This window comes from Carassius carassius, chromosome 39 (assembly GCF_963082965.1).
Source record: "Carassius carassius chromosome 39, fCarCar2.1, whole genome shotgun sequence".
NCBI lineage: Eukaryota > Metazoa > Chordata > Actinopteri > Cypriniformes > Cyprinidae > Carassius > Carassius carassius.
Window position 1 is genome coordinate 13,420,373 of NC_081793.1, and position 26,751 is coordinate 13,447,123.

At 37.0% G+C, this 26,751-nt stretch overlaps 3 protein-coding genes across 4 annotated transcripts in view; 2 read left to right on the forward strand and 1 right to left on the reverse strand.

Annotated features, from left to right (window-relative positions):
- arhgap17a (Rho GTPase activating protein 17a) overlaps positions 1-8,793 on the reverse strand; it is a 31,312-nt gene extending 22,519 nt beyond the window's left edge. The window contains exon 1 of one of the 2 annotated variants that reach the window (XM_059530765.1): positions 8,113-8,793. In XM_059530765.1, the coding sequence (XP_059386748.1) occupies positions 8,113-8,165 (53 nt within the window). In that variant the 5' untranslated portion in view covers positions 8,166-8,793. The remainder of the gene's footprint in view (positions 1-8,112) is intronic. The other variant, XM_059530767.1, reaches the window with a different exon arrangement.
- A 694-nt stretch (positions 8,794-9,487) lies between these two features.
- Positions 9,488-20,235, forward strand: lcmt1 (leucine carboxyl methyltransferase 1). Its single transcript, XM_059530768.1, has 11 exons — positions 9,488-9,854; positions 10,151-10,242; positions 10,333-10,454; positions 10,699-10,775; positions 11,757-11,818; positions 11,926-12,028; positions 13,789-13,909; positions 14,009-14,110; positions 19,657-19,748; positions 19,867-19,964; positions 20,057-20,235. The coding sequence occupies exons 1-11, from the start codon at positions 9,769-9,771 to the stop codon at positions 20,077-20,079; spliced, it is 978 nt and encodes a 325-aa protein (XP_059386751.1). The 5' UTR covers positions 9,488-9,768; the 3' UTR covers positions 20,080-20,235.
- A 646-nt stretch (positions 20,236-20,881) lies between these two features.
- LOC132121413 (aquaporin-8-like) lies at positions 20,882-25,426 on the forward strand. Its single transcript, XM_059530769.1, has 5 exons — positions 20,882-21,741; positions 23,230-23,356; positions 23,479-23,693; positions 24,948-25,082; positions 25,305-25,426. The coding sequence occupies exons 1-5, from the start codon at positions 21,482-21,484 to the stop codon at positions 25,345-25,347; spliced, it is 780 nt and encodes a 259-aa protein (XP_059386752.1). The 5' UTR covers positions 20,882-21,481; the 3' UTR covers positions 25,348-25,426.
- The last annotated feature ends 1,325 nt before the right edge of the window (positions 25,427-26,751 follow it).

Sequence of the window (26,751 nt, forward strand, 5' to 3'; positions counted from 1 at the left end):
TCCCCCAGAGTTAGATAAGTCCATACATACCTTTTTTATTTCTGTGCGTTCTGTAAGTGTTATTTGACGCACCCACCGCTAGCCTAGCTTAGCACAAAGACTGGATGTAAATGGATACTGGTAGCATAGTAATCCCAATAAGTGACAAAATAATGCAAACATTTTCCTATTTACATGTTGTGATCTGTATAGTCACAGCGTGTACAAATAACAAGGCTATATGAGACAGAGAGCATTTTTAATCGTATAAATACTGGGAACTATATTCTCACTAGGCGTAGGAGCACAGCTAACGTTACTTGGGCGGAGTGATTAGCGCAGCACACGAGACCGTAAACAAAACAAACGTGACTAACTAGCTAGACGTGACTCGTGATCATGGCTGACTTTGAGGAATTGTCAGACTCAGAGGAATTTTACTGTATATTAAACCAAGATCCAGAACCATATAGTTTTGAGCCAGAATACACAGACGAGGAGTTACAAACTTTGGAAGCTGTAAGACGAAGGGAGAATCAGAACGAACACGGACTGGTGGTGTAAATGTGGAACATGCCAACCTATGCCGACAGAAACCGAGTGCCTTTGTTGTAATGAATGGGACCGGGTATAGCCATCAATGTCAAGGCTTGATAACAATCAAAATATTTGCGTCACTACCACGGAAGATTTCTCTGCCCTAATACACCCGGCAGTTGTCTTTTTTCCCCATTGTGACAAGATCAACTGGAAGAAACGCCCCATGCCGAGTGAACCTAATGGTCAGCTATCCACCAAGTAAGTGATTTTGTTATAATGATCATTCATAGTTCAATGAAATTGTAGTATAGCCATTGCATACAGTGTGTCACAATAATAACAATAAAGGATACAAAATAGTCGTCTACAGTAAAATGTTCAGAGCAAACAAAATACTTCGTGATGGTGTTTACAGGTGTGTTTGGATCTATTTCCAGAGCAAGTAGCCATCGATTTATCAGGTCAGTGTTTTTGGTTGGAATTCTATGAAACATCATAGTAATACCTGGTCTCCCCTGTTTATTGTCGCAGTTCTTTACAATACAGCGATCATCCATGATTGTACACTATAAATCTACTATCTAGTAATTGCTGACTCTATTACTCCAACTCTGAGCGAACTCTCTTCTCCTCACCATGGCGCGTCTCGTGTGCTGCGCTAATCACTCCGCCCAAGTAACGTTAGCTGTGCTCCTACGCTAGTGAGAATATAGTTCCCAGTATTTATACGATTAAAAATGCTCTCTGTCTCATATAGCCTTGTTATTTGTACACGCTGTGACTATACAGATCACAACATGTAAATAGGAAAATGTTTGCATTATTTTGTCACTTATTGGGATTACTATGCTACCAGTATCCATTTACATCCAGTCTTTGTGCTAAGCTAGGCTAGCGGTGGGTGCGTCAAATAACACTTACAGAACGCACAGAAATAAAAAAGGTATGTATGGACTTATCTAACTCTGTGGGATACTGTGAATAAGCTAAAGTCCCAAAAAGTCGGAGTGTTCCTTTAAGGTTGTCCAAATGAATTCTTAGCAATGCATATTACTAATCAAAAATTACGTTTTGATATATTTACAAAATATCCTTATGGAACATGATCTTTACTTAATATCCTAATGATTTTTGGCATGAAAGAAAAATCGATAATTTTGACCAATACAATGTTTTGTTGGCTATTGCTAAAAATATACCCAGCGACTTAAGACTGTTTTTGTGGTCCAGGGTCACATTTTATCTCATATTATCCTTATCTGTTTGTTATATTCAGAGAAGTGGCAAGTTTATTCCCTTAATCACATTATCATGGTTTGAGCCATGCACTACACACTGATATCAACAGTATTTGATAAAGAAACTGATTAAGAGCAGATATGGTAGCCAGCCACTGTAAAACCTTTGCACTGACTGCTTGATTTCTGTAACTGTCTTTTAAAACAGCCATGCTTTTACTTTAATTACAACAATCTTGCTTTTCCTCTTTGCTGAAACAAACAAAGCACCTGAGGCCAGTGGAAAAACCTGAGCCGACAATAGATCTGCATCATCAGCAAACTGGCAGGTGGTTCTAGTCTTCTGATAAACTGTGAGGTAAAGTGGCACTAATGTGCCTTGGGAAGGTGTTATGCACAAGCGTGCCATAGATTGTTGGGTAGAATCTTATGTCACACGGTTTAAACCCCAGATCGCCACTGGATCTGCCTCTTGATTCTTTGATTTCATTCATAGAAATGTAACTTCCTCAGTACGTCTTCCTGTTTAAAAAAAGAATAAGGAGAGATTTCCTTTGAGGGGTTGCATGCCGAACACAGTGTACTGCCTCCTCACAATCACAGGAACCATGGGACCTGCTGAGACCTGCACCCAGCCACCTCAACAACTCCCCCCCCCCCGCTTCCACTCCATGTGTGTCCGGACCTCAACCATTTCAAGTCTGCTTTTTGCATCACTCTGAACTGATTTACGGTTCGAAAAATTAATTCAGGAAGAGATGAGAATTCCAGCTGAATCGCTTTTATCCACATGTAAAACATTTGTGTTTATAGGGCAATATTCAATGAATGGCTTTTAATGTTTCCATATTATTTAGCAAACGGCTTTGACTGTACAAATATGTTAATGAGAAACAAAAGTAAAATAAAAAAATTCAACCTGCAGTCCAAAAAATGTTTCACTACCATTTGGGGTTGGTAAGATTTTTTTTTAATGCAGGCTTCATTTAATCAAAATAAAAAAATTTTTTTAGACGTCACTATATCAAAACTGACCGCCACAAATAGATCTTCCAAAGGCTTATACTTCGTTGAATAAAATGAGCGCTTCATATTCAAATTAAAAACGCGGGTGTTTTCATATGAATGTGTCTTTGAAAAGATCTGACCGTCCTCAGAAAAGCTTCGATGTCATTTTAACTTCGTCTTTCCTGTAATGCCTGATAAAATAGCGCTTGTGAGCAGCACTTATTTTATTACAGCCGCTACCGGGGAAACTGCTATATCTCCGCCTCAACAAATTAATTTGCAGTCTGTGGGATACACTGGTGTCTGTCAGTAAACATAAACAAAAAGCATGCTTCTGAACTGTTCTGAGAAGGTGCTTAAGTTTTGAGCCATGTATTATTACTCTAAATTAGGCTACTACTACTATTACTATCTTGTACCCTGCAATAATAATTTGCTCAAACTCACTTTTATGAGATGAATGAAAAAAAAAAAAAGAAAATCGGGCAAACATATCGGACCAAAAAAAAATCGGCCACATATATTGGCCATCGGCTGCCCTGATTTATACATTTCAGCATCGGCATCGGCCAGTGAAATAACCCATATTGGTCGACCTCTAGTTAGACATGTAGACATGCACAGAATGTGTCGATTTTAAAGGCAAACGTGAACAAACATACACAACAATGGCAGAGTTCATGGTACTGTTGTTGCTGCTTGAGAGTTTGCTAACACTTCTTCAGCAAAGTGTGGATTTACTTCACCAATATTACAACCAACAGCAGAGAGGCATCATATACAACATATAACATATAATTGTCTTGTCCCTACAGGTACTGTTTCCAGGGTTATGAACAATACTATTGTCATGTCTGATGCTTGATATTTGAAATGTAATTTCTTTAAAACCAAATTATGCTTTTTAAGTTCATTACTATGTAGATCTTCTTTATATAAAGTATAATTTGACACCTCAAATTTTGGGAAAATACACTGGGCTGTCTAGAGGTGGTGGATGTACCGCCCTCTTTAAAGCAGACAGTAATTATTTTGAGGCCTAGAAAGATTAAGGGGGCTGTAAAGTTCCTGGTATTCCAAACTTTACAACAAAATTATAAATCTTCTTTTAAACTGAACAGGAATGGCCTAGCCCCAGTTGGGCTCAAGTAGACAGCTAGTTACTGGCATTTCTCAACTATACCATTCTATTGTCATCAGGCTAGCCAAATGTCTCCAGTGGCTGATCGAATTGCACACATTTAAAGGGAATGACGCTGCAGACATGGATGCTAAAGGTCAGGTTAACCACCAGTTAGATGAGCAAAGCTGATAGCTGCAAGTGCATCCGTCCTTGTAAACGTGCTATGATTGGTTTAAAAAAAGAAAAACCAGTGAAAGCCTAGTCATCTCTGATACCATCTAGCCTATTTGAGCAAGATTACAGAAAGGAATTCTCCGATAGAAATGTTACATTATATCTACCTACAGTTCTTTTAGTCATGTGGCCTGTTCAATAAAGTTAGTCTAATAAATAGAAACTTAATTTAAAATCTGTATTAGGCCTACTCAAAAGGCTTGAAGTGAACAAACTATTGTTTGACTTGAGGGGGGAAAACAGCATTTATTGCTCGAACACCTCCCTGTATGTTGAGAATTTAGAGGTCCGTTTACCCTCAAGCAGTTTGTGCAGAATGAAGAATGCAGTTCGAGGCTTTATCAACAGTCAGAGGAGTCAGAAGTGATGACCATGCGCATACCATTTCAATGTAGGATACAAAGTATGAGCTCAAAGGACCCATTGGCTGACAAACAAACATTAGAAAATACAATAAGCACACACAATATCCAAGAACTGTATTTTCAAAGAGAGCCAGGATGTTCTCAATATACCTACTGTATTACTGTACTGAGGAAAAATTTGCGGTAGTGTTGGAAGACAAACTTATTCATCATAATTTGGTTCATAGAACCGGTTCAAAAAAACTATTCAACAATTATATCACTTTTTGATTCATGACATCACCAACATGATGTATTACAGTATGAAGTCACATCACATATTGCTATTTATTACCTTTGTACATTATTATTTTTTTATTAGTTCTACTAATATGTGTTTTCTATACTATTATTGTATAGAAAGTTATATAGTATAGAATACTATTTGTAAGATTTTGTATTTTTTAAATGATAAAATATTTTAATCTTTTAAGTCATTTAATTACACAAATCAAAACAATGCAGTTGTATTTAGAAATATTTTAACTAATCCAGGGCTGTAATCTATTAATTGTTTTTACAATTGAGTAATCTGATATTATTAAGTAACACAAACAGACCAAAGTGAAAAACAGGCTTTAGTATGACTAATATATATATATATATATATATATATATATATATATATATATATATATATATGTATATATATACTTACGATGAAGCAATAATAATTTGTTCAAATAAAGTATCAAAACCAAATAATTACATAGTTTTAACAACCCTGATAAAATATGCCTACATAATGTAATATGCCTACACAAAATATGATCATAACCAACTTAAGTATATTATGCATTATAATAAACACCCGCAGAGGCCACCAATGGCCCGGCCATGCTTTATTCTGCGAAGGTTTAAACTTTATGTTGAAATTGTGAAGTACAATAAAATGCATACTTAGGAATATGTTGATGAATACTCCTGTGTTGGCATAGGTTTATAATGATTTACTTTACAAATCTAGTGTAATAACACACACCGTTTTCCTCGATGAATGTTAAGCAACACAAACTCACAGCATATGCAGAGGAAGAGTTTGTGTCCCCGAGCTGCTGAAATGGAGATGCGCTCCACACTTGTAAATGATAACAGTGCAACACAAAACATCTCAGACTTTATATAGGCTACCCAAACGAACAGCACATGCAATGAAAGACTGAACAATATAATGCAAGCACTATCAAAGTTGTACCATAAACACAACTTATACTTAGGGGTGCACCGAAATTTCGGCCGCCGAAAATTTTCGGCCGAAATGGCATTATCGGTTTCGGGCCGAAATAAAAAAAACAGCCGAAAATGTAAACCGAAAATGAATGTCACCCGCCCCTCCCATCCGTGCGCAATCGCTTAGGTTTCACTCACGGTCGAGCTGTTATCACGCGTCTGCCTATCAAAGATTAAGCATGTCAAAGGGCTGTCAAAATCAAAAAAAGCTTGTCACAAAAGCTGCACAATCGATCGGACCAACCAACACAAGTTTCGAAAACGAAAACAGGGAATCGATTTTAACGGCCTTCTCTCGGAGCGCGTCCAGCTCGTCACTATACGCTCGCAGCGAACGCGCGTCACACAGCAACTGCAGGTTCTGACACACACACACACACACACACACACACACACACACACACACACACACACACACACACAGAGCCTATTAGTGCATAATATCAATGTAGCCTTCAGTAATGTTTTTCATTGATATGTTGATTCATTGTTATGGCAGTCCACATTGCTGACTTGTGCGCGTCTCAAGCGCCCTCTTTACGTTCGCCCTAATGCCTGTTTAGTTGTCGGTGGATTTGCCTATATTTTGCCAAATATAGGCAATTTACTAACGATTCAATGAACACTTTGCCTATGTCTCAAAAATCGAACAGGATTTTTTTTTCACAAAAGTGACAGCCCTATACGAGAGGACACCAAAGTTGCAATATGTAACATTTGTTCTGCAAAAATCTCCAAAATTGTGGATTTTTTTGCACAATTTTTAAAAAACTATTTTATTTGATGGAACATAAAACTTGAAGAATAATTATTATTTATATTTATTGTAAAAAATATTTTATGTTTTGTTATGTAACTGTTAATAAAAGTTTGATTATTATATTGTGATTTTTCAATTCAGATCCATTAAATCCAAGCAATATATATATAGGCTACGTTTATAAAAGAAGCCATTTTCGGCTTCAGTTTCGGTTATCGGCCAAGTGCATCCTAAATTTTCGGTTTCGGTTTCGGCGCAGAATTTTCATTTCGGTGCATCACTACTTATACTAATATCGCAAGACCACTTTTTACCTCAATGAGTAATATTGCGATATCTCCTGCGCTGCTAAAGGCCAGGCAAAACAGCTCAGTATTTATTTCAGACACGCTGCATCGTTAATTTAATTGATATTGGCAAAAATATTGTTTTATCAAGAAAAAAAAAATAACAACACTTATTTCATATATACTGCCCTTTAAAAATTCAAGGACTTTTCAATTAGCTTCTCAAAAATATGGCTGTTTTCAGGGGTTTTCGAGGACTTACAATTCAAAAAGTCAAATCCAAGTACTTAGCACTTTATGCACCTTGTACGAACCCTGGTCCAGAAGATTATAAGGCTAAAAACTGGTCGAACTGTCTTGTCTGTGGTTTCCCATGGTTTTAAAAACGGTTAAGATTAGATTTTTTTTTTTTAAACTGCATAGCTAGTCTTAAAAGTTAATCGTCTGTTTTTTTCCTCCAAAAACTGATAACTTTGTAAAGTCAGTTGTGTAAAAAATGATACTGGTCTAATCTGAATCCAAAACATAAGATTGATTACCACTTGGTTAACTGCTAGTTGGTCAAACTAGTTCTTAGTATTAATATAAGTGGCTTTGTTCATACATCTGGCCCCAAGTAGTTTATCAGAAACTTTATTTTACAGACACAGCATACAGTATAAGGCCCCAGCGAGTCATTAGTGCTACTCTAAAGTAATTATGTTCAAAAGGTAATGTATCTAAAAGAGTCTAAGGTCAAAGAACTGCATAAACACGGTGTATAATGCAAGCAAAGAAAAATATAACAAGAAAAATATTTACCATTTAGGAAATTGCTGTTATACCAACTGGTAAATTGTAAACAATTCCAAACAGTTCAGTCGATTCATTAACGAATCGTTCATACCAGATTTTCTTTAACCGATTCATTGCAAAAATCCGACTCAGTAGAATGATTCGTTCACAACCGGACAGTAGTTTATCAGACAGCTTATCTTAAACCATTTACCATTTAAGATTAATTATTACAATAGTAACGTGCCCGCTACAAATTTAAAAATGCAACAGTCTAACAGTCAATATTCAAATCAAAAGTAGAATGTCGAAAAAGTTCAGTACGTAGTCATTTAATTACGTAATCTAAATATACAATGTAAAAAAAGAAGAAGAAAGTTTACTTGCAGTTATACTAAGCGGTAAATCGCAAAAGAATATTTTAGGGCAGCTACCGCCTTGACAACATAACAACAACAATATCAAACCATGACAGAGCTGTCCGTGCACATCCATGAGAGGGCAAAACCCAATAAAAACTTTAAACTATACTTGCCTGCCGACTGTTTGATTGGCGAGCTGTCTCATCCGATTAAACTGTTTCTTCATTTTAGTGGCGTCGGCCTCAAACCCCAGTTTTTAAGACGTGGAGAGTGTGTTCGTCGATGCCTCATGAGCCGAAAGATCCTTGAGTACGATGCTGAAGTCGTGTGGATAATTACATTAAAAGAGCCCGGTGTACGGTTAGCTACCGCAGCTAGAAAACTAGCCGATCTGGAGAAGAAAAAAAAGAAAACCGTAGTATGGGGGGAAAAAGTTAGCTCCGGTGCATAGCGGTACTCGTTTCATGTCATTCCGTGTTGCAAATGGTCTCATCAGCGGGAGTGAGTGGTGTTTCCACGTATGCCAGCCGTGACATCTACGGGAGAGAGTGGAAATGCTCGTTATCGGACCGATCACTCCATTCGTGTCTGGTACTGTCTGTGTTTCACAGCTCAGATCCGCGCAGCTCCGGGCTGATCATGATGACATTAATGTGGACACAGGGGCTGTCTCGAAACCGAGTGCGCTGACTTTACAGACAGTATTTTGGAGCGTCTGTGATCTCCAAAAATGCGGTCTGTGTAGACAGCCGCAAAGATTTTGAGACACAGCCAACGAAGACTACGTAGAGTCCAGGTCCACTATTACCTACTGGGATGGCCATACAATCCCTGTATGGACTGTAGGAATTTTACGCGTCGTTCCTTTTGTGTTTACAGCATAACTAATTATTCATTCCATTTTAGTTTATGAAATAACTTGATATTTTTTTTTTTACAAAATATTACAATATGTCCATTTACTTTATTTTCCATTAGCCTCATGTTACTTGTTTGCGTCAGACTGTTTATTTTATATATTGTCTATTTTAATACTTCATGTACTGTATATGCTTTGGAAATATTATAAAATCTGAAAACAGTGCTTATAAAATAAAATAAACATCTCCCAACTCCTCTACATTTATAAATTTAAATCATCGGGGTTGTTTGCAGCTACTGATCCAATCCAAATCCACCACTTTCATTTTCTAAAAACGCGGTCAACTTTCTCTCATTTTATCTGTGGAGTGCGTTTAAACGGCAGATTTAAGTTTAAGCCCTCAGATCCTTAACCTCTATTATCTATGATAAGTCTGAAGCTAAACGGGGGCATTTTGTTACCATTTCCGTGAGTGCTTGCAGGGATTTAACACTGTTGTGAAGAACGATATAAACCAACGGGGTATTTTTAAAAGCACTCTTTTACGATTTGCAGAATCATAAGCGTAAACATCTGCACATCAACCAATGTAAAGGTTACACACAAACGTGAATTAACTAAACTGTCATGCGCAGTAGGTCTCTTCGCCACCTCGAGATGCATTATGGGAAAGCTCCGTTAGCGGAAATAGATGTAAACGTGATTGTCAAACGGAGTGCGTATGGTCCTGTTATGCTTCTGTTATGCGGCTGCGAAAATCAGTATGCTTTATTCAAATAAATTTGCCTGAAAATATATATATATATTTAAAGAATCTGTTGATTACCTTGCCAATGAAGTATTGAATCTTTAGATTTTTTGCGTTTTTCGAAACCCGATCTGTTTAGCTAACATTCAGCATTTGTGTTCATACGAATACAGTATGTGTATGTAACGCAGTGTGTATCAGCATCGCTCCAAAGTATTCATGGCATCCAAACAGCCATTTACAGATTCTGACATATCGGATGAAGCAGTCAGAGCTACTTGCGACGATGCATCGATATGCAAAAGGTAGCACGGCCTACAATAATCAATAATACAATTATTAAACATGTTTCCAAGTACTGTGCTTTTCTATTGACATTCTACTGTAATGCTATTGAGAATTCTGTGCATCTCCAAAATAGGGGAAAATATATTAATGTCATGGTTCTGCACTGATATGAATAATACTTACATTATTTCATCATTTACAGATTACAGAAATATTTTTATGTTCAAGAACAATGCTGTCGTTATACTAGTTGTTATTGACCTATAATAATCATGTAATATTTCATAAAACTGGTTTTTATTTTGTTTTGTAGGTTTGCTTCCAGTAAAGGTTACTGGACTGACCTCTACGTCCAGTATTTTGTGAGACAAGTAGGTGAACGTAAAGCACCTGAGATCAACAGAGGTGAGAGTGATTGTTGAAACATCTCCCCCTGCTGGTTAATGTTCGCAGCTGCGTTTATTCAAATGCGCTGTTGTTTTTAATGTGCTGTAGGTTATTATGGACGCGTCAAAGGAATGAATCTTCTTATTGATGCTTTTCTCAAGAAGACACGATGTGACTGCCAGGTGGTGAATCTTGGGGCAGGACTGGATACTACTTTTTGGAGATTAAAGGTTGTTGTTTTTTTTAAGTTAATTTCACTTTTGCTATTTAGAGATTCAGAAAGTAGAAGGAGAATTATTATTAAAAAGAAGAAATGATTATTATATTAGTTATACATCTCTTCAATAAGAAAAAAGTTTCTTCTTATATTCTTATACTCTTATATTCTTATACAGACTCCCATAAAATATTATCGATAAGCAATCAGAAAATTCTCTTGTTTTTACTAAGTGCATGTACTATTTAAATTTTTAGGATGAAAACATTATGCCAAAAAAGTTCTTTGAAGTCGACTTCCCAATGATTGTTGACAGAAAAATACACCACATCAAGTAAGGCATTTTTACTGTTATAATTACTGAGTGATTTTGGATGCTTAGCATGTTCTTTTAGTCATATTGCTGTAGAGGGAGACTGTGTCTCAAATGAGAAGTTTTCTAGGACCCTCCATCTAAGTATATCCACCCTCTAAAGCAATGGTTGGATTGTAGGCTATAGCTACTGTCTATTTTGTAGTGTACTAAATCTAATCTTTCCTTTGGTGCTCTTTATAATTTTAAGTACCCCACCTGAAATAATACTATTCAATACTTGTTATGCATTTGATTTATACTGTCATAGGTGATTGGAATATTTCTTTTTTTTTTATTGCTACATAACCACAGTCAGTGGAAGTTCCTGCATGTGTTGCTGTGCAACATACACAAGACTGCATGTACATTTCACAGTGCATTTTATTTTAAAGTGACTTACAATAGAGATTTGTCACGGAGCCAACAATATTCATAGTCTACAATGCCAGGTTTATTAGAAAGCTAAACTAGGAAACAATCTAGGGCAAAGGTGAAATGCAAAGAAAGGGAAGACTGTGTATGTCTGTTAGTGCTTTGGTTTAAGGATGTCTATGTAAGTGACAGAATATAAATACAAAGGCTGTGTACAGAGGGAATTATGTAATACAATACAATCCTACCCTCAGTGCAGATAACAGAATACCAAAGTGTCATCTGCAAACAAATAATACTAGACCTTTTCTCACGACCATTTTTTTGCAGTTGACTCTTTGTTAGATAAAGTCAGTTCCCCTCAGGTTCACACAAAAAGTGTCCACATTTTTTGAGGGATATATTTATTGTGTGTATTTTTTTGGAATTGCTTTACAATATGGTACAGAGTTATAGAATTTAGGAGTCAAACTTGTATTTTTCATGTGGACTTTCTACAAGTTGTGTGAAGATAAAACTTGCCTTTGAAGATAGAAATCTGATAACTGATAATGATCTTGAGATAAAAATGTTTTCTTTTTATCACAGGACGAAATCTCCACTATCAAAACCTTTGATTGAGACCCACTCCTCTGATGGACTCCTTCTGGGTATTGAAATCAGATTCTGAAGTTACAAAGCATTTTACTTTGCTGTTGTGTAGTGATATTTTTCCACAGTAACCTTTCACTTGTTCAACTTTATGTCTCTTTGACAGATGGTCACAGCCTTGACTCGGACAGATATTGTATAATCGGCACTGATCTAAGAGACTTGCCAACTTTGGAGGAGAAACTAAAAAAGTTCCAGATAAATCCAGAGTATGTACTTTAACGTCCCAACCTTGACTGAGTTAAACATAAATTCAAATTTTCTTCAGTCTTTCTAAAACGCTACTTTTTTTATGTTTAATCAACATGGTTATCAAAGTAGATTATAAAGTAAGTGCAGTTGCAACTTCAGGATGAGCCTGTCTTATCTTTATTGTGATCTACTGATTTGACTTTCTGAAAGGTTCACGTTTGATTTGTTGCCTCTGTTACATGTTAGTTGTATAATGCTGCAACTAATATTAATGGCTGATGGAACGTTACATATCAGAACGATAGGATTTTGAGATATAACTCAATATACTAGAAAGATAACTTAACGATGCTGTGCATCCTAGATAGGAATACCATTAGGAGCTGCATGCGTCTGTTGTTCTGTTTTTGTGCATCTCTGCTGATGCCCTGACGACAATAGTACACTCGGGAGCATTTAAAGTTTCCTCAGATGCGTCAATAAGTGCATGTTTTCCTTGATGTGAACTGATGAGAGCCGAAGGAAGCTATCTTTATAGAAGGTGTATGACATCAATGGCATCATTTCCAAGGTCTCTCACCTTTAGTTTTTTTTTTTTGCAACTTCCTGTTCAGTCCAACCTAACATGGCGTCTTGACATTTGACAGCTGCAAATCATATCAGTCTTAGATGCTGAGAAAAAAAAAGTCTGCAAGCTCTATTGTCATAGCACGCAAACAGCTCTTCCAAAAATGTGATTTCCTGTTGTGTACTTACCATATTACCATAATACTTTGTTACCAGGAACAAACTTGTTAAGTTTTAATGCTATAACTTATTAAATTGTGATGTTTCTCAATTCGGGAATTTTTTTTAAATCTCATTCTACAAAATAACTTTTATTTTAAACTGAAAACTGCTAAATAATACTTTACTTTTTTTAATGCGGAAAATGTAATTTGGTAACAAAATTTTATTTAGTTAATGCATTATATATACATATTTTTGAAGTATTTATTAATATACATGAAATAGATGAAATACTATTCTTAACAAGGCTGCATTTATTTGATAGAAATACAGTAAAAACAGTAGTATTGTAAGATTTTATAGCAATTTAAAATAATTGTTTTAATTTATTTTAAAATGTAATTTATTCCTGTGATGGCAAGCTGAATTTTCAGCAGCCGTTAAAGTCACAATATCTTTCAAAAAATCTTTCTAATATGCTGATTTTGTGTCAAGATACATTTCTTATAATTATCAATGTTGAAAAAATTGTGCTGCTTTAATATTTTTATGGAAACTGTGATACGTTTTTGAACTATTTTGATGAATAGGAAACTTTTTTTTCTTAGTGTATGCAGAAATTAACATTTATTTAGATTTATAAATGGTATAAAAAGTACCGTTGTACACTGTTATTTCATGGTGCCAAATGCTTTAGTTCTAATTTTATTAAATTTTAAAATGTTACTTATAATTCATAGTAAAATTTAGCCTCTTGCAGGGGTGTCAAACGCAATTCCCGGAGGGCCAGAGCCCTGCGGAGTGTAGCTTCAACCTTAATTAACCACTAATCATCTAATCAAGTCCTTCAGGTTTATTTGAAACTAAATGATATGTCTGTTGGAGCATGGTTGGAACAAAACTCTGCAGGGCTCCGGCTCTCCAGGAATTGAGTTTGACAATATGATCCCCCTGATCTAGAGGATGCTTAAGATCTTCCTTTTCCCCACCATTGATAAAAGCTGCTTAACGTTCCTTTATCTGTGTATTCATGCTTCTTTCCACCCAGGTTGCCCACTCTGTTTCTGTCTGAATGTGTACTGGTGTACATGACCCCTGAGCAGTCCTCTAAACTGGTGCATTGGGTTGCAGACACCTTCCCCACCGCCATGTTCATTAACTATGAACAGGTGAGTTCATATTTGAAAAAGCTTCATTATTATAGTCATTTAAAAGCATGAACAAGAGCTCTTTCTGTCTACACCTCTTAAGTGTCCAGATCTTTTCAGGTGAACATGAATGATCGCTTTGCGGAGATCATGATTGAGAATCTACAGCGTCGACAGTGCAATCTGGCTGGGGTGGATCTGTGTCAGTCTCTGGACTCTCAAGTATGACATTTAACATTTAGGACTAGCAACTTTCTAACTCTTTATTTATAATGTACTTCAGTGATATTGTACAGCTGTCATGCTGAATGACTGTTGATTATTTTACTCCCTACAGTAAAACAGTGTCTTTCTATGTACAATCAAAGCATTAGACTGGATTGTACTTGGAATTCAAAGTTGTTTTCCTGCTCAACATACAATGGGTGATCAAGTCTCAGGAAAACAGGGCAGTTAAGCTCAAGTCATTGTTTACTGCGGCCACCACCAACACTTAAGTCTCACAAACAGTATCAGCACAGGCCTCTCAAGGTTACAACCACCATTGTGCCCTGTTATAGACACCCTAGAATATCTGTTCAGCCTAGCTTGAAATTTGTGTTCAGATTGACCGTTTGCTAGTGTTTATGATGATAGTATGTTACAGGTTTATTAATATTTTGAATTCATTCTTATTTTTAATATTTTCTGTACTATTTCATAGGCTCAACATTGCATAGATATGACGCAATGGGAACGCTTGGGTGTGCTGATTTTCTGAACCCCATATGGGATTATGGGCTCCACCTCAACTTCACTACGTCACCCTGTCTATTACTAGTGACTGTGCCACCCGCTCCTTAGATTTCCTTCTTTCAGTTTAGCCCTTCAAAAGAGATTTATCTGGCCCATGTTTCAGCTTATTTCTTTTAGTTTTTATTTTGCACTTCAGCAACTGCATTCAGTGGAACCTAATTTCTCCTTGCGGTGAAGTGCTATGGAGTTTCGTCGCTGCCTGCTGCCATGCTCCCACTTTATCGTGAGCGACGACCCACACAGTAAGTGTGTTAATTGTAAGGGTTTATCTCAAATGCTTTTTCAGCACTTCTAACTGTAAATTTTGTGAGAATCTCTGTCTCAAAACTCTTTGAGCGGGGCTTACAGTTGTTGAGGAGGAGTCATTCGTTTTCCCTTATCGCACTGCTCTGGAGGCTGCTGAGGCCCTCCGTGAATCCACAGCCTGAGGTTCAAATGTAGCTCGAGGCTATAGACAGTGAGCAGACAGGCCTCGCCCTCTCTCTCCCTCTACTTCTATTTTGCCTGATTGGTATTACGCGGATTCACCCATGTAGTTTGTCTACAATTATTTATGTCCCAGCTTGGAGGCATGCAAGGCTGTTTCCTTCTGGTTAGAAATCATTTTGTACACAGCAGCATCCGACTTGGAGGATTTTGTGCCCGAGAGTCGACACTCTACTGCCTGTGGCCTATACTGAGTTAGTGGACAAGTTAGCACATGCTACCGAAAAGCTTTATATTGAGTGGCCGGACGAACCACATGAGTCCCAGTCCTCTAAGCTCGACGAGTGCTTCTTGAGTGGCCCTCATTTTTGTCCTGTGCAAAGAAAGTTGCAATGATCTGCATCACAAAATCTCTGGATGCTCAAAGCAGCCTTTCTCTACTCGGCTTACTAACACGTTAGCTGCTGACTTCACCAACTTAGTAGGTTCTGTGGAGCAGGATTATGCTGCTATCCCAGCATTCAAGGACACTCTGACTGCTCACCTCTCTGCATTTTCGGCCCAGGCTGACATGACCCTTCACACCATTGCCGCCCTTCAGGTTTATCAAGCTCACTCCCTGAAGGAGATGGACGAGGGAGGGGGCCTGAAGTGGTCAAAGAGCTCCAACGGTGGGGTTGGTGCTTGCTGACTGCCATTTTTGGCTAAAAAACATTTTCTCTTTGACCCCCTCATCTCACAATGAGGATGGTTCCACACCGACAAGACGGCTGCCCTTAAACAGTTTATGACCAGGACGGCCCGTGAGTCTTCACGTCCCCGGGGTTCTGAACCTCGCAGCAGACTTCCTATCCTACTAGATGCTGAACCACCAGACGGTGGCTCTGGTCTGGTATCCTTTTGGCAGAGTGGAGGTAGATCTCTTAGGGTCAGTGGAATCAACCCAATGTCCCCTTTGGTTCTACCTATATCAACGGGCACCTCTAGGGATAGATGCTTTTACTCCACCGTGGCCGGATCTGAGGCTGCATGCATTAACGACAAACCACAATGTTGAAGTCTTAGATGTAAAATACATAGTGGGAGTACAGAGTCTGTCTCCTGTTGGTAGCCCTGTTCTGGCTATCCCAGATGTGGTTCTCTGAGCTAGTCTCCGTTCTAGAGCACCCCCCATGGGAGATTACACTCAGAAAAGACCTGCTGTCTCCACTCCAGGGCAGAATCTGGCACCCTCAGCCTGAGATTTGGAGGCTATGGATGTGGCTGATTAAGGGCGAATGGCTATAACCTTTGGTCTTTCTTTGGATGTTCAGGAAACCATTGATAATGCTGGGGCTTCTTCTACTAGGAGGTTTAGTTCTTCCAAGTAGAAGGTTTTTGAGTCATTCTGTTTGGCTCATGTAGTGGACCCAGTCTGCTGCCCGATTGGTTCAGTGCTGGAGTTTCTGCAAGTGAAGTTTAAGACTGGGGTGGCTGCTACCACGTTGAGAGTTTATGTTCCAGCGTTCCCTGCTTGCAGGTATGCAGACGAAGTCCCCCTAGGTAGACATAGTTTGCCATCGTTTATGCCTGGGGTTAGGCATTTGAGGCTGGCACACCATGTCAGTGTTCCTTCCCGGGACTTGTCTATCATCCTGAAGGGTTTATTGTATTCTCCATTTGAGCTTTTGGAGTCAGATCCTGAATGGATTCTGACCCTTAAAGTGACGCTCCTTTTGAAGTTGGCTTCTATCAAATGCGTAGGGGATGGTGCTGGCTGCATCAAAACATAGGATTTCTCATTGGGTAAAAGACACTACCTCCCTTGGGTATGAGGTGTGAGGTTCTTCTTCACTGCTTCACTTTTTGAGCTCATTCTACCAGTGTCTCAAGCTCTTTTCAGATCATTTCCCCTGGAGGACATCTCTGTAGCAGCAAGATCCTCTTCTTACACTTCTATCAGGTTTTATAGCTTGGATTTCGATGCGGCTCCTGGTTCCCAGATTATTTCTGCTTGAACCAGCATTTTGAGGTTAGCCTGGTCTATTTTGCATCGGGCCAGATATGGCAGCACTTAGCTTGGCAGGTGTGTTATATCGTTCCCATTGCATCATAGCTACGCATCATTGAAAGAGAATGTCTCGAGTTACTCGAGTAACCGATGTCCTCTGAATAGGGAATGAGATGCTGTGTTTGCTACCAAGCTCCTCATGTTGATGACAGGACTTCTGAGGAGCAGATGGCGCAGCCTCAAGTGGGTGACATAGTGTTGTCGAGGTGGCGCCCATGCCATCAGCAAGTGAACTGATGTGATTCCATACAGTTTTCAGACAGTCATTGTCAAAAATGGCCAAAGAGTTTCAATATGTTTCAATATTATCGTGTACTAAGACCGACGGAAAATGAAAAGTTGCAATTTTCTAGGCCGATTTTTGCTAGGAACTATACTCTCATTCCAGCATATAATCAAGGAACTTTGCTGCCGTACCACGCATGGGCGTAGGATTGGTCTCAAACTCCCCCCCGGAATTCTTTTGTTGTAAGATACCAGTGATTTAATGGTGATTTCCTTTTTTTATTTCAGACTGTTGGCAATACAGAATATTACAATACAGAAGTGAATCTACTTCATCTCATTATATTGTGTCCTGACCCTGATATACCATCCTGTATACTGTCCCTAAAGAGCTAGTATAACTGTATAATCTCAAAAATGCACTCTCAAAAAAAAAAAAAAAACACCTGAGACTGTGTAATGCTGAACAACCAAACGTTTTACTAACAAAAATTATTATGTACTTTAGTATTTACACTAACAAAAAAATACTCTGCAACAAGGAAACAAATCTAAATAAATATAATAACCTTTTTCTATTATAAACACCATTTACCGTCCAGTACACTCACGTTTATGTTGACTGCAAGATTCTAAGTTAAGGTAACGTTACAGGCTTATTGACATTCAGTTACTTGCTAACGTAGCATTCTATCATCCTGGGTAACACATACTATTGTCATGAGGATGGAGGAGGATGAACCCAAAAGCAGACAGAATGCTCTCACAAGGATTTATTGGAGACAAAACAGAAAACAAAACCCACGAGGGGGCAAAACAAGGGCTAGACAGACGAAGGATGACTAAACTAGACTAACACTGCACAAACTAGACTATGACTAAAACAGGATCAAACAACTACTTAGACAAGACTTGACAAAATATGACAACAGGTAGCAACAGTTGACAATCTTAAACAACGTTTGACAATATTAAACAATGATAGACAAAGGGACAGAGAAACACACGAGGTTATAAAGGGAGGCTACTAATGAACACAACAGGTGGAACAGGTGAAACAATGATGACAAAACTAGGGTAACAAGGGAGGCGGGGCAAGGAAACGAGACAACACAAGCACATGGCCCAAAGACAAGGCCATGTGCTTGTACACAAAACACGGGCCTGTCATGATCCTGCCACAAGACTAGAGAAAAACCAGGACATGAAGGCAGAACCATGACAACTATCACCAGTTAATACTATTTTCCACAGTAGAATCTTCATTTGAAAGCCTAGTCAGTCAATGCTGCTAGTTTATTTATGTGGCTAGCTAGTTATTTTGCCTACTTACACTCTGACTCTGCTTTATGAAAAAGCTTCTTATGTCCCCTTTTTTCTTCTTGGGTGGCATCTCCAAATTACAAAAAGCGGAAAAAAAAACGGAATATTAAAATGTTTTTACTCTGGCCTTTGTATGTGGCAGAGAGACAGCCCTGGTGACTTACCGTCGGCGTCGTCAACATGCGCGCACACACACACACACACACACACACACCACCCGCTTGCTGCTAGTGCAAGCACAAAAGTAGTCCCGGCCCGCGCGTGTAGCCTGTCAGATACCCCGCCGCCAATCAAATTACGGCGTTTCTTGTACTGTCGTCGTCATGGTCGTTAGAATCGATCCAAATAGCAGTGCAAAGATCCAAATAGCAGTTCAAATGAGATTGCTAAATATTGGTGGGGACAAATTTGTAATCTCAAAATATTGATAGGGACTAGTACCTAGCGTCCCCCCCTAAACCTACGCCCATGGTACCACGGGTGCAGCAGGTGCCATTATGAATGACCTGCAAATAGGCTATCATTGGAAGCAAGTTGGGGACTATTTTCAGGCGCTGCATAATATCATTGCACCTGCTGTGCCCGTGGTATGGCAGCAAAGTTCCTTGATTATTACGCCAGAATGTTTAACTCTAGGGGAGTTGGAAAATTAGTCCAAAATTATTTGCAAAAATAGTGTAGTGTTCCTTTAACAATACAGACTGTGTCAAAGCAACTTAACAGTATTAAATAGAAAAATAGTGTGACAATAATGCAAATTGAAGAGTTTATGATGATATTTATATCATTTATAATAATTTAAAAGTTTTAGTATTTTGTCATGTTTTTGTCTAAATAAATTATTGTATATATTAGATTTCAGTTAACATTTTTCAAGTAATGAAAATCAAATGTTTTAAATGGTTTTAGACTTCGTTAATGATAATTAACCTAATGTGTGTTTCCACAGATGAAGCGTTTTCTGTCAGCAGGCTGGGAAAGTGCAAATGCACTGGACATGATGACGGTCTACAGCATGCTTCCTCAGGAAGATGTAGCTAGGTACACAAGCCAACACTCAAGTACAGTAATCAAGCGTGTATTTATAACTGTTCAACCTGTGCCAGGAAAGTTTGAGATCAGAATCTCTACAATGACGTTCTTTGTTTTACAATCAAAGAATTGAGCGTCTAGAGTTTTTAGATGAAAAGGAACTTCTCCAACAGCTTCTACAACACTACTGCATCTGCTGGGCTGTAAAAGATAAGCTCAGTCTAGGTGAGGCGTCTATTTTCCCCATTTAACTGCATTCTAGAGTTTCATGGATCGTTTGAGGTCACCTGTAAGTAATAGCGGACTTCTCTTTTCAGGACTCTCACAAATTGGGGTTTAAATGTCAGTATGGACGACCTGGCTGTAAGTTTTATTTGAAACAACATCGCCAAGAGAGGACAGGACGATCTTCTTGACGCTTCTCAGAGAATAGAAAGGGGAAGTCATTTATATCTTTAGTTCCATTTTTGTGCACAATAAAAATGAAGACTACTGGCATCAGCGTATTTTCTTCTTTTTTTTATGTGCTGCCTCCTTTCTCCCATGTGACCGTTGTGTCTCACTAAAGTGCCATATTAATTAAGGTATGTTTTACAAATCTATAGCATACCTGTTAAAAAATCGTGAAACATTCATAGGATGACAAAAATAAAAATAAAATGTTTATACGAATAAACTATTATGTTGTCCATATGAATAGCAATATATATATTTTTTTAAAGCACTGAATATTCATGAACAATGATGATGAATGAAGACAATTAGGGGTATAAAATGATGGTGAAGTGCATGATTTATTGCACTTAAAAATACCTTTGATTTGAAAAACATTTTAAACAATCCACATTGTGTAAAATTACAGTATTAAAACCCTAGGAAGAGAGATCCCTTGTCAAACCGCATAAATTTGTCATAAGCAGCCCTCAATTAAATTTCTTCTGAATAAAATGTAGTTAATTTGGTTGATTATACGTATAGAAAAACACATACTTTTACTTTGAAAGCTCATAAGTTTATTTCAAAAACATTTGAAAATCTTACGATCCTAAACTTTTGAACTGTGGAGTGTGTGTTTTTTTTTTTTTCGAATGTCACAATCTCAAGGAAGTAGTTTTAGAAAACAAAAGGTGATTAAAAGACACAAAAAAAAGGAAGTGTTTCCTCTTTAGCCGTCAACGCCAGGCATCCTGCAGTCTTTCTCTGTATTCGTTTTTGTCAGTGAGTCCTTGAAGAGAAACATTAACCCAGACCGACCTTGTGCTGTTATTTACAGTCACAGGAACCTCGAATTAATGCATGAGAGTGAGAGAAGAGCATGGCACTGCCATAAATGCAGATGCCTGTGCAGGAAAATCTGCTGCAGGCCATGCTGAAATGCAGAGCGATCTATAATATGCCATTAGATTTGTGAAGAATGGGAAACTGCATTAAATCAGATCAATTCAATTGCATAATAGAGTCGAGCAGACCTTGAGTGACATGAGAGTTCGTTATGCATTTTATGGTCCTCAGTTGTGTAATCACAGACTGGTGGATGATAAGCTATATCCTGAAGCCATCACCCCCGAAACAATGCTCTCCACTGCTGTAATTGTAAAGTATTTTTCCCAAGCCACCAAGAGTGATGACGGGGGAGACCGTTGGTCCGCCTTACCAGCACTCCACCCAATCCTCTGTCCACCTTTATCAGAACAAAGCCACAGTTTGTGAGCACAGATCACCTGAAGTTTCAGACAGGCAAAATGACCTCAGCCGAGTCCAAGTCGGAGCTCTTTACAGTAGCCACTGGCGATGGAAGGGATGCCCATCAGAATCAGCCTAAGTTGTCCTTCTATGAGCACTACATTCAGCCGTGCCTGGCAGAGGTCCTCGGCTCCATTCTCTTCATGTTTGTGGGCTGTGTGTCAGTCATGGGCAACGTGGGCATCAGTGGGAGCATCCAGCCTGCCCTGGCACATGGACTAGCACTGGCTATAGCAATCGCCATTTTTGGAGATATCAGGTAACTGCCTCATGTTCTGTGTGCATGATTTAGCAAATGACTAGACTTTGAAATAGAGAATAAGAATGTATATAAACAATGTTTAAAATATTTTTAATATAATTTTTATATTAGGTTTTTATATTTGTAATTAAAAAATATTGAACAATGAAAAATGTTGGCAAAACTGTCATTTGAAAGACATTTATTTTAAAATATCGGATTCCTCAAAATATTATATGTTTAATTTCATGATTGTATAAATGTATTGATAAATAATAATTTCATATTTTTGTATTTTTCGTTTCAAAATGTTTAGTTTTATTCAAATTTAAAAAGTTGGTAACACTTTATAATAACTTATTAATCAATCATTAACAAACATTATATAATGCTTAATGGATCATTAGGTAATATATATTCAAAGTGTTAGAAATGTGAGATAATGTGCTCGTTAATGTTTGCTAATAAACATATTAAACACAATAATGTTTACAAAAATCATTATTTAATGCATGTTAAAATGCTTCCAGATGTCATTAAACTTTCAATTCCATATGATCAAACACTTATTGAAAATCTACAAATGATTTTAACAGATGTTCTAAAATGATTAAAAGCTTGTGTTAATGCACAACACTTTTGCTGCTATCGAGGTGTGATATGGGAACGAGTTAGGGACAGGTTTGGTTGGTATGGGTAGGTTTAAGGGTCAACAGTGTACAGGGAACACAGTTCAATCTGTTTATATTGTTTTGATGAATGAACAATAGTCTTTTTAAAAATGATTGGTTTTCTGCTGTTTATTTTTGATTCAAGGAATACCCTGTTTTATGATATACTGAAGAGTAGTATAGTAATGCGAGTTTTGAGGTAATAAAAAAATAAGTTTGCACCAGTCTATTATGTCTTTAGCCAGCATTTAGCTAAACTTAACCAGCCAACCATTACACAAACCTTGTTAAATTAGCTAAACGTCCAATGCCCATAAAGATACTAAATGTTTAGTAATCATTTATAAGCATTTACAAATCATGAATAGTTTCCACTTTAGATTGGGTACTGCAAAAACATGAAGAAATAATTCATTCATAGATTATTTGTTAAGATGAATAAATAGAGGGCTACACAACAAAGAAAGACCAAGAAATGAAGATCATTTGACCTGAAAGTTTACTAAGATTACAATTTACATTAAATAATCATCTGTTAATCATTAGATAATGTTTAGTAAGTTCATTAGTAAACATTATCTCATATTTCTAGCTATGAGAATATACATTAACTAATGATATTTATATAATGTTTTTAATGATTCATAAATGAAAGTTATTATAAAGGGTAGCCAAAAAGTTGTTTTTATTTTACTGGGAGTTCTTTTTTTTCTTTCTTAATTGTATTTTCCTATTGTTCTTTACCTGTTTTATTGGAGAAAGGGGAATTAAGCCATTCATTCCGAACCCAAACATAATTTATGCATGATGGTTTACATTTGATCTTGTTCTCCAGTGGTGGCCACTTTAATCCAGCTGTGTCCTTGTGCGTTTACCTTATCGGAGGAATGGAACTGATGCTACTGGTGCCATATGTGCTCTCACAAATGTTAGGTGGAGTGATTGCTGCCAGCCTCGCAAAAGTATGTGTGCAAACTTCTCTATTAAGACACGGTGAAGCCTTATTGCCAAATTACTGAATCATTAACACTGATAACAAAGCACTTTCACTTTCCATGATTCATGGTTTTTTATTTTTCTTTAGGCTGTCACTACAAATGAGGCATTTGGAAATGCAACGGGAGCAGCATTTAATGCCGTTCAGTCCTCTCATGGCATTGGCGCTGCGACGATGGCAGAGATGATTATGACGCTCTTCTTGACTATGGTTGTCAGCATGGGTGCCGTGAACATAAGGACCCGAAGTCATCTAGCTCCTTTCTGCATTGGACTCACTGTGACTGCAAATATTTTGGCCGGGTAGGAAACTACCGTATTTTTCGGACTATAAGTCGCACCTGAGTATAAGTCGCATCAGTCCAAAAATACGTCATGATGAGGAAAAAAACATATATAAGTCACACTGGACTATAAGTCGCATTTATTTAGAACCAAGAACCAAGAGAAAACATAACCGTCTACAGCCACGAGAGGGCGCTCTATGTTTTCAGGGAGAGGCTTCAGGAGCACTGAGCAGCATAGAGCGCCCTCTCGCTGCTGGAGATGGTAATGTTTTCTCTTGGTTCATTTCTCTTGGTTCATGTCAAATTAATTTTGATAAATAAGTCACACCTGACTATAAGTCGCAGGACCAGCCAAACTATGAAAAAAGTGCGACTTATAGTCTGGAAAATACGGGAATATTTCACACAAACTACACAGAATACTATGCTGTAGTATGTTTAAATAAGACAGATTTAGTCTTCTGTTTTGCAACAATAAAAAGAGCATTTGTGATAAATAGTTAAAGAGATTAAATATAGGAAAGACTGGAAAAATCTGTTTCATTTCAGTTTTTTTAAGTCTCCAACTTCGATATAATGTTATAGTATGTATATCTGCTACAAATGAAAAAAGTTGAGAAAAATATACTAACTACATGTTCACTACTGTAACAAACACTGATGGTTTAAATGTTGTGAATTTTAATTCAAAATGCAAATTTAATTATCATACAGGACACATTTTAATTCTAAACAGATAGTAAACAAAACTGTCAAATTGATATAGTTATACTATAATTATACACATTTTAAAGCTTACAAAACAATATAGATATAAAAACAGAAATATGTAATTTTTTATATTGTTATACGCAGAAACTTACATATTTAGGGTGGTGGTCATTCATAACAGTGATTTTACCCCTGTAGCTCATTTCTAATCATTGAAACTGATGGTGTTTTAACTCATTCTGTTCTCCCTTACTGTCACATAAGCAGATGTTGATGGCCTGTCACAATCAAGTCTCATTTTCTCATAAGTTGCTACACTTGTTTCATTGTGGAGACAGAGGTGTTTTTATTGAACATGGCAACCAAATAAACTGAACATCACAGGATATGTTACAGGAAACAAAGACATTAAAAAGCCTTTGGACAATAATGGCAATAGGAAATAATGATTCCTAACAATATGAGCTAATGTGCTGTATTTAGGGTCACCTTTTAAAGCCAGTCTACCAACTTCACGGTTTTCTGTGATTTCACTGATTTTGTCTTCAATGTTCAACAGAGGTGGAATATCAGGAGCATGTATGAATCCAGCACGGGCCTTTGGGCCAGCAATAGTGTCCGGTCACTGGACGCACCACTGGATATATTGGGTGGGACCTTTGGCTGGCGCTCTGGTCACAGTCAGCCTTGTGAGGTATTCCTGCTGCTCACCTTATACAAAAAAATTGTAAATTCATTTATTGTATGATTTTAAAGTATATATGATAACCGATTTTGAGGCTGATCAGATTGAAATAAGAATTAATAGTTCATGTTTTATGTACATTACAGTATTTGTGTCTGAACCTTTCAATCCTTATATTTAATATGCGAGTATGAGTATCTGATATCTGATCAATTGCATTATCCATTCCAGGCTGGTAGTGGGAGACAAGAAGATTCGTGTTATTTTCAAATGATGGAGAGGGAACCTCAGAGGATCTCATGGTGCACGCTTTTTAAATTCAAGATAACTTGTAAAGCATTGTATGATATAGTTTTCTGTATTCTGATGCTTCATTGTCTTTGCCAAGTGTTTTTTTGTTTTGTTTGTTTTTAGTAAGTATAGCCTGCCATTGTTTATTCTGATGTTGTCTGTTAATAAACAGTTTTTTGTTAGAAATTGCCTGCGTCTAATTCTTTACTGTATACTATGTAAATATGCAGCTTTATACTATGTAAATGTGCAGGATCCATATAAAAATATAATATAATTGTTTAATTAATCAGTTAAATAAATGTTTGAAGTTTTAAGCATGACAACACATTCACAAAGTGAACATAAAAATCATATATATATATATATATATATATATATATATATATATATATATATATATATATATATATATATATATATATTTATACATACACATATACATATTAGTGCTGTCAAACGAAAAATCCAAAATCACATCCAAAATAAAAGTTTTTATTTACATAATATGTGTGTGTACTGTGTATATTTATTATGTATATAAATACACACTCATACAGCAGATACTTTGGAAATATTTATATGTATTTACATGTATATTTATATTCATATAATGTATAATATAAATAAATATATTTAATATACAAATATAACATATCTTTCTTAGATATATACATTCATGTGTGTGGATTTATTCATACATAATATGTGTGTGCACTGTGTATATTATGTAAACAAAACTTTTATATATTTTAATTAATTGTTTGACAGTCTCTCTCTCTCTCTCTATATATATATATATGTATATATGTATGTATACTATAAATATGTGTGTGTGAGTGTGTGTGTGTATTTACATTTATGCATGCTTGTATCCAAAGCGACTTACAGTGCATTCAGGTAATACTTTTTTTTTTTTTTTTTTTTTTTTTTACCAGAATGTGTGTTTCCTGGAAATTGAACCCATGACCTTTTGCACTCCTAACGCAATGCTCTACCACTGAGACACACACACACACACACACACACACACACACACACACACACACACACACACACACACACACACACACACACACACAGAGACACACAAACACACACACATTTTTTTTTTGGGAGGGGGGGGTATTTTTTTAAAGCATGTCAATGTCACCATTTAACCATTTAACCATGTACATTACACCATGTATAGTATATAGTGTGTGTATACACACACACACACACCATTTTTTTTTTAATCTATGAACCCCTGATCATATTAATAGTATTTTTATACCGCCATCAACATATTTACATATCACACTGCAGCTCAAAGTTCACCTTGGAGCGTCGGTATGTTGTTTTATAATGCCATGTGGGTTGATTACATTTCCACCCAAGGTCAGTC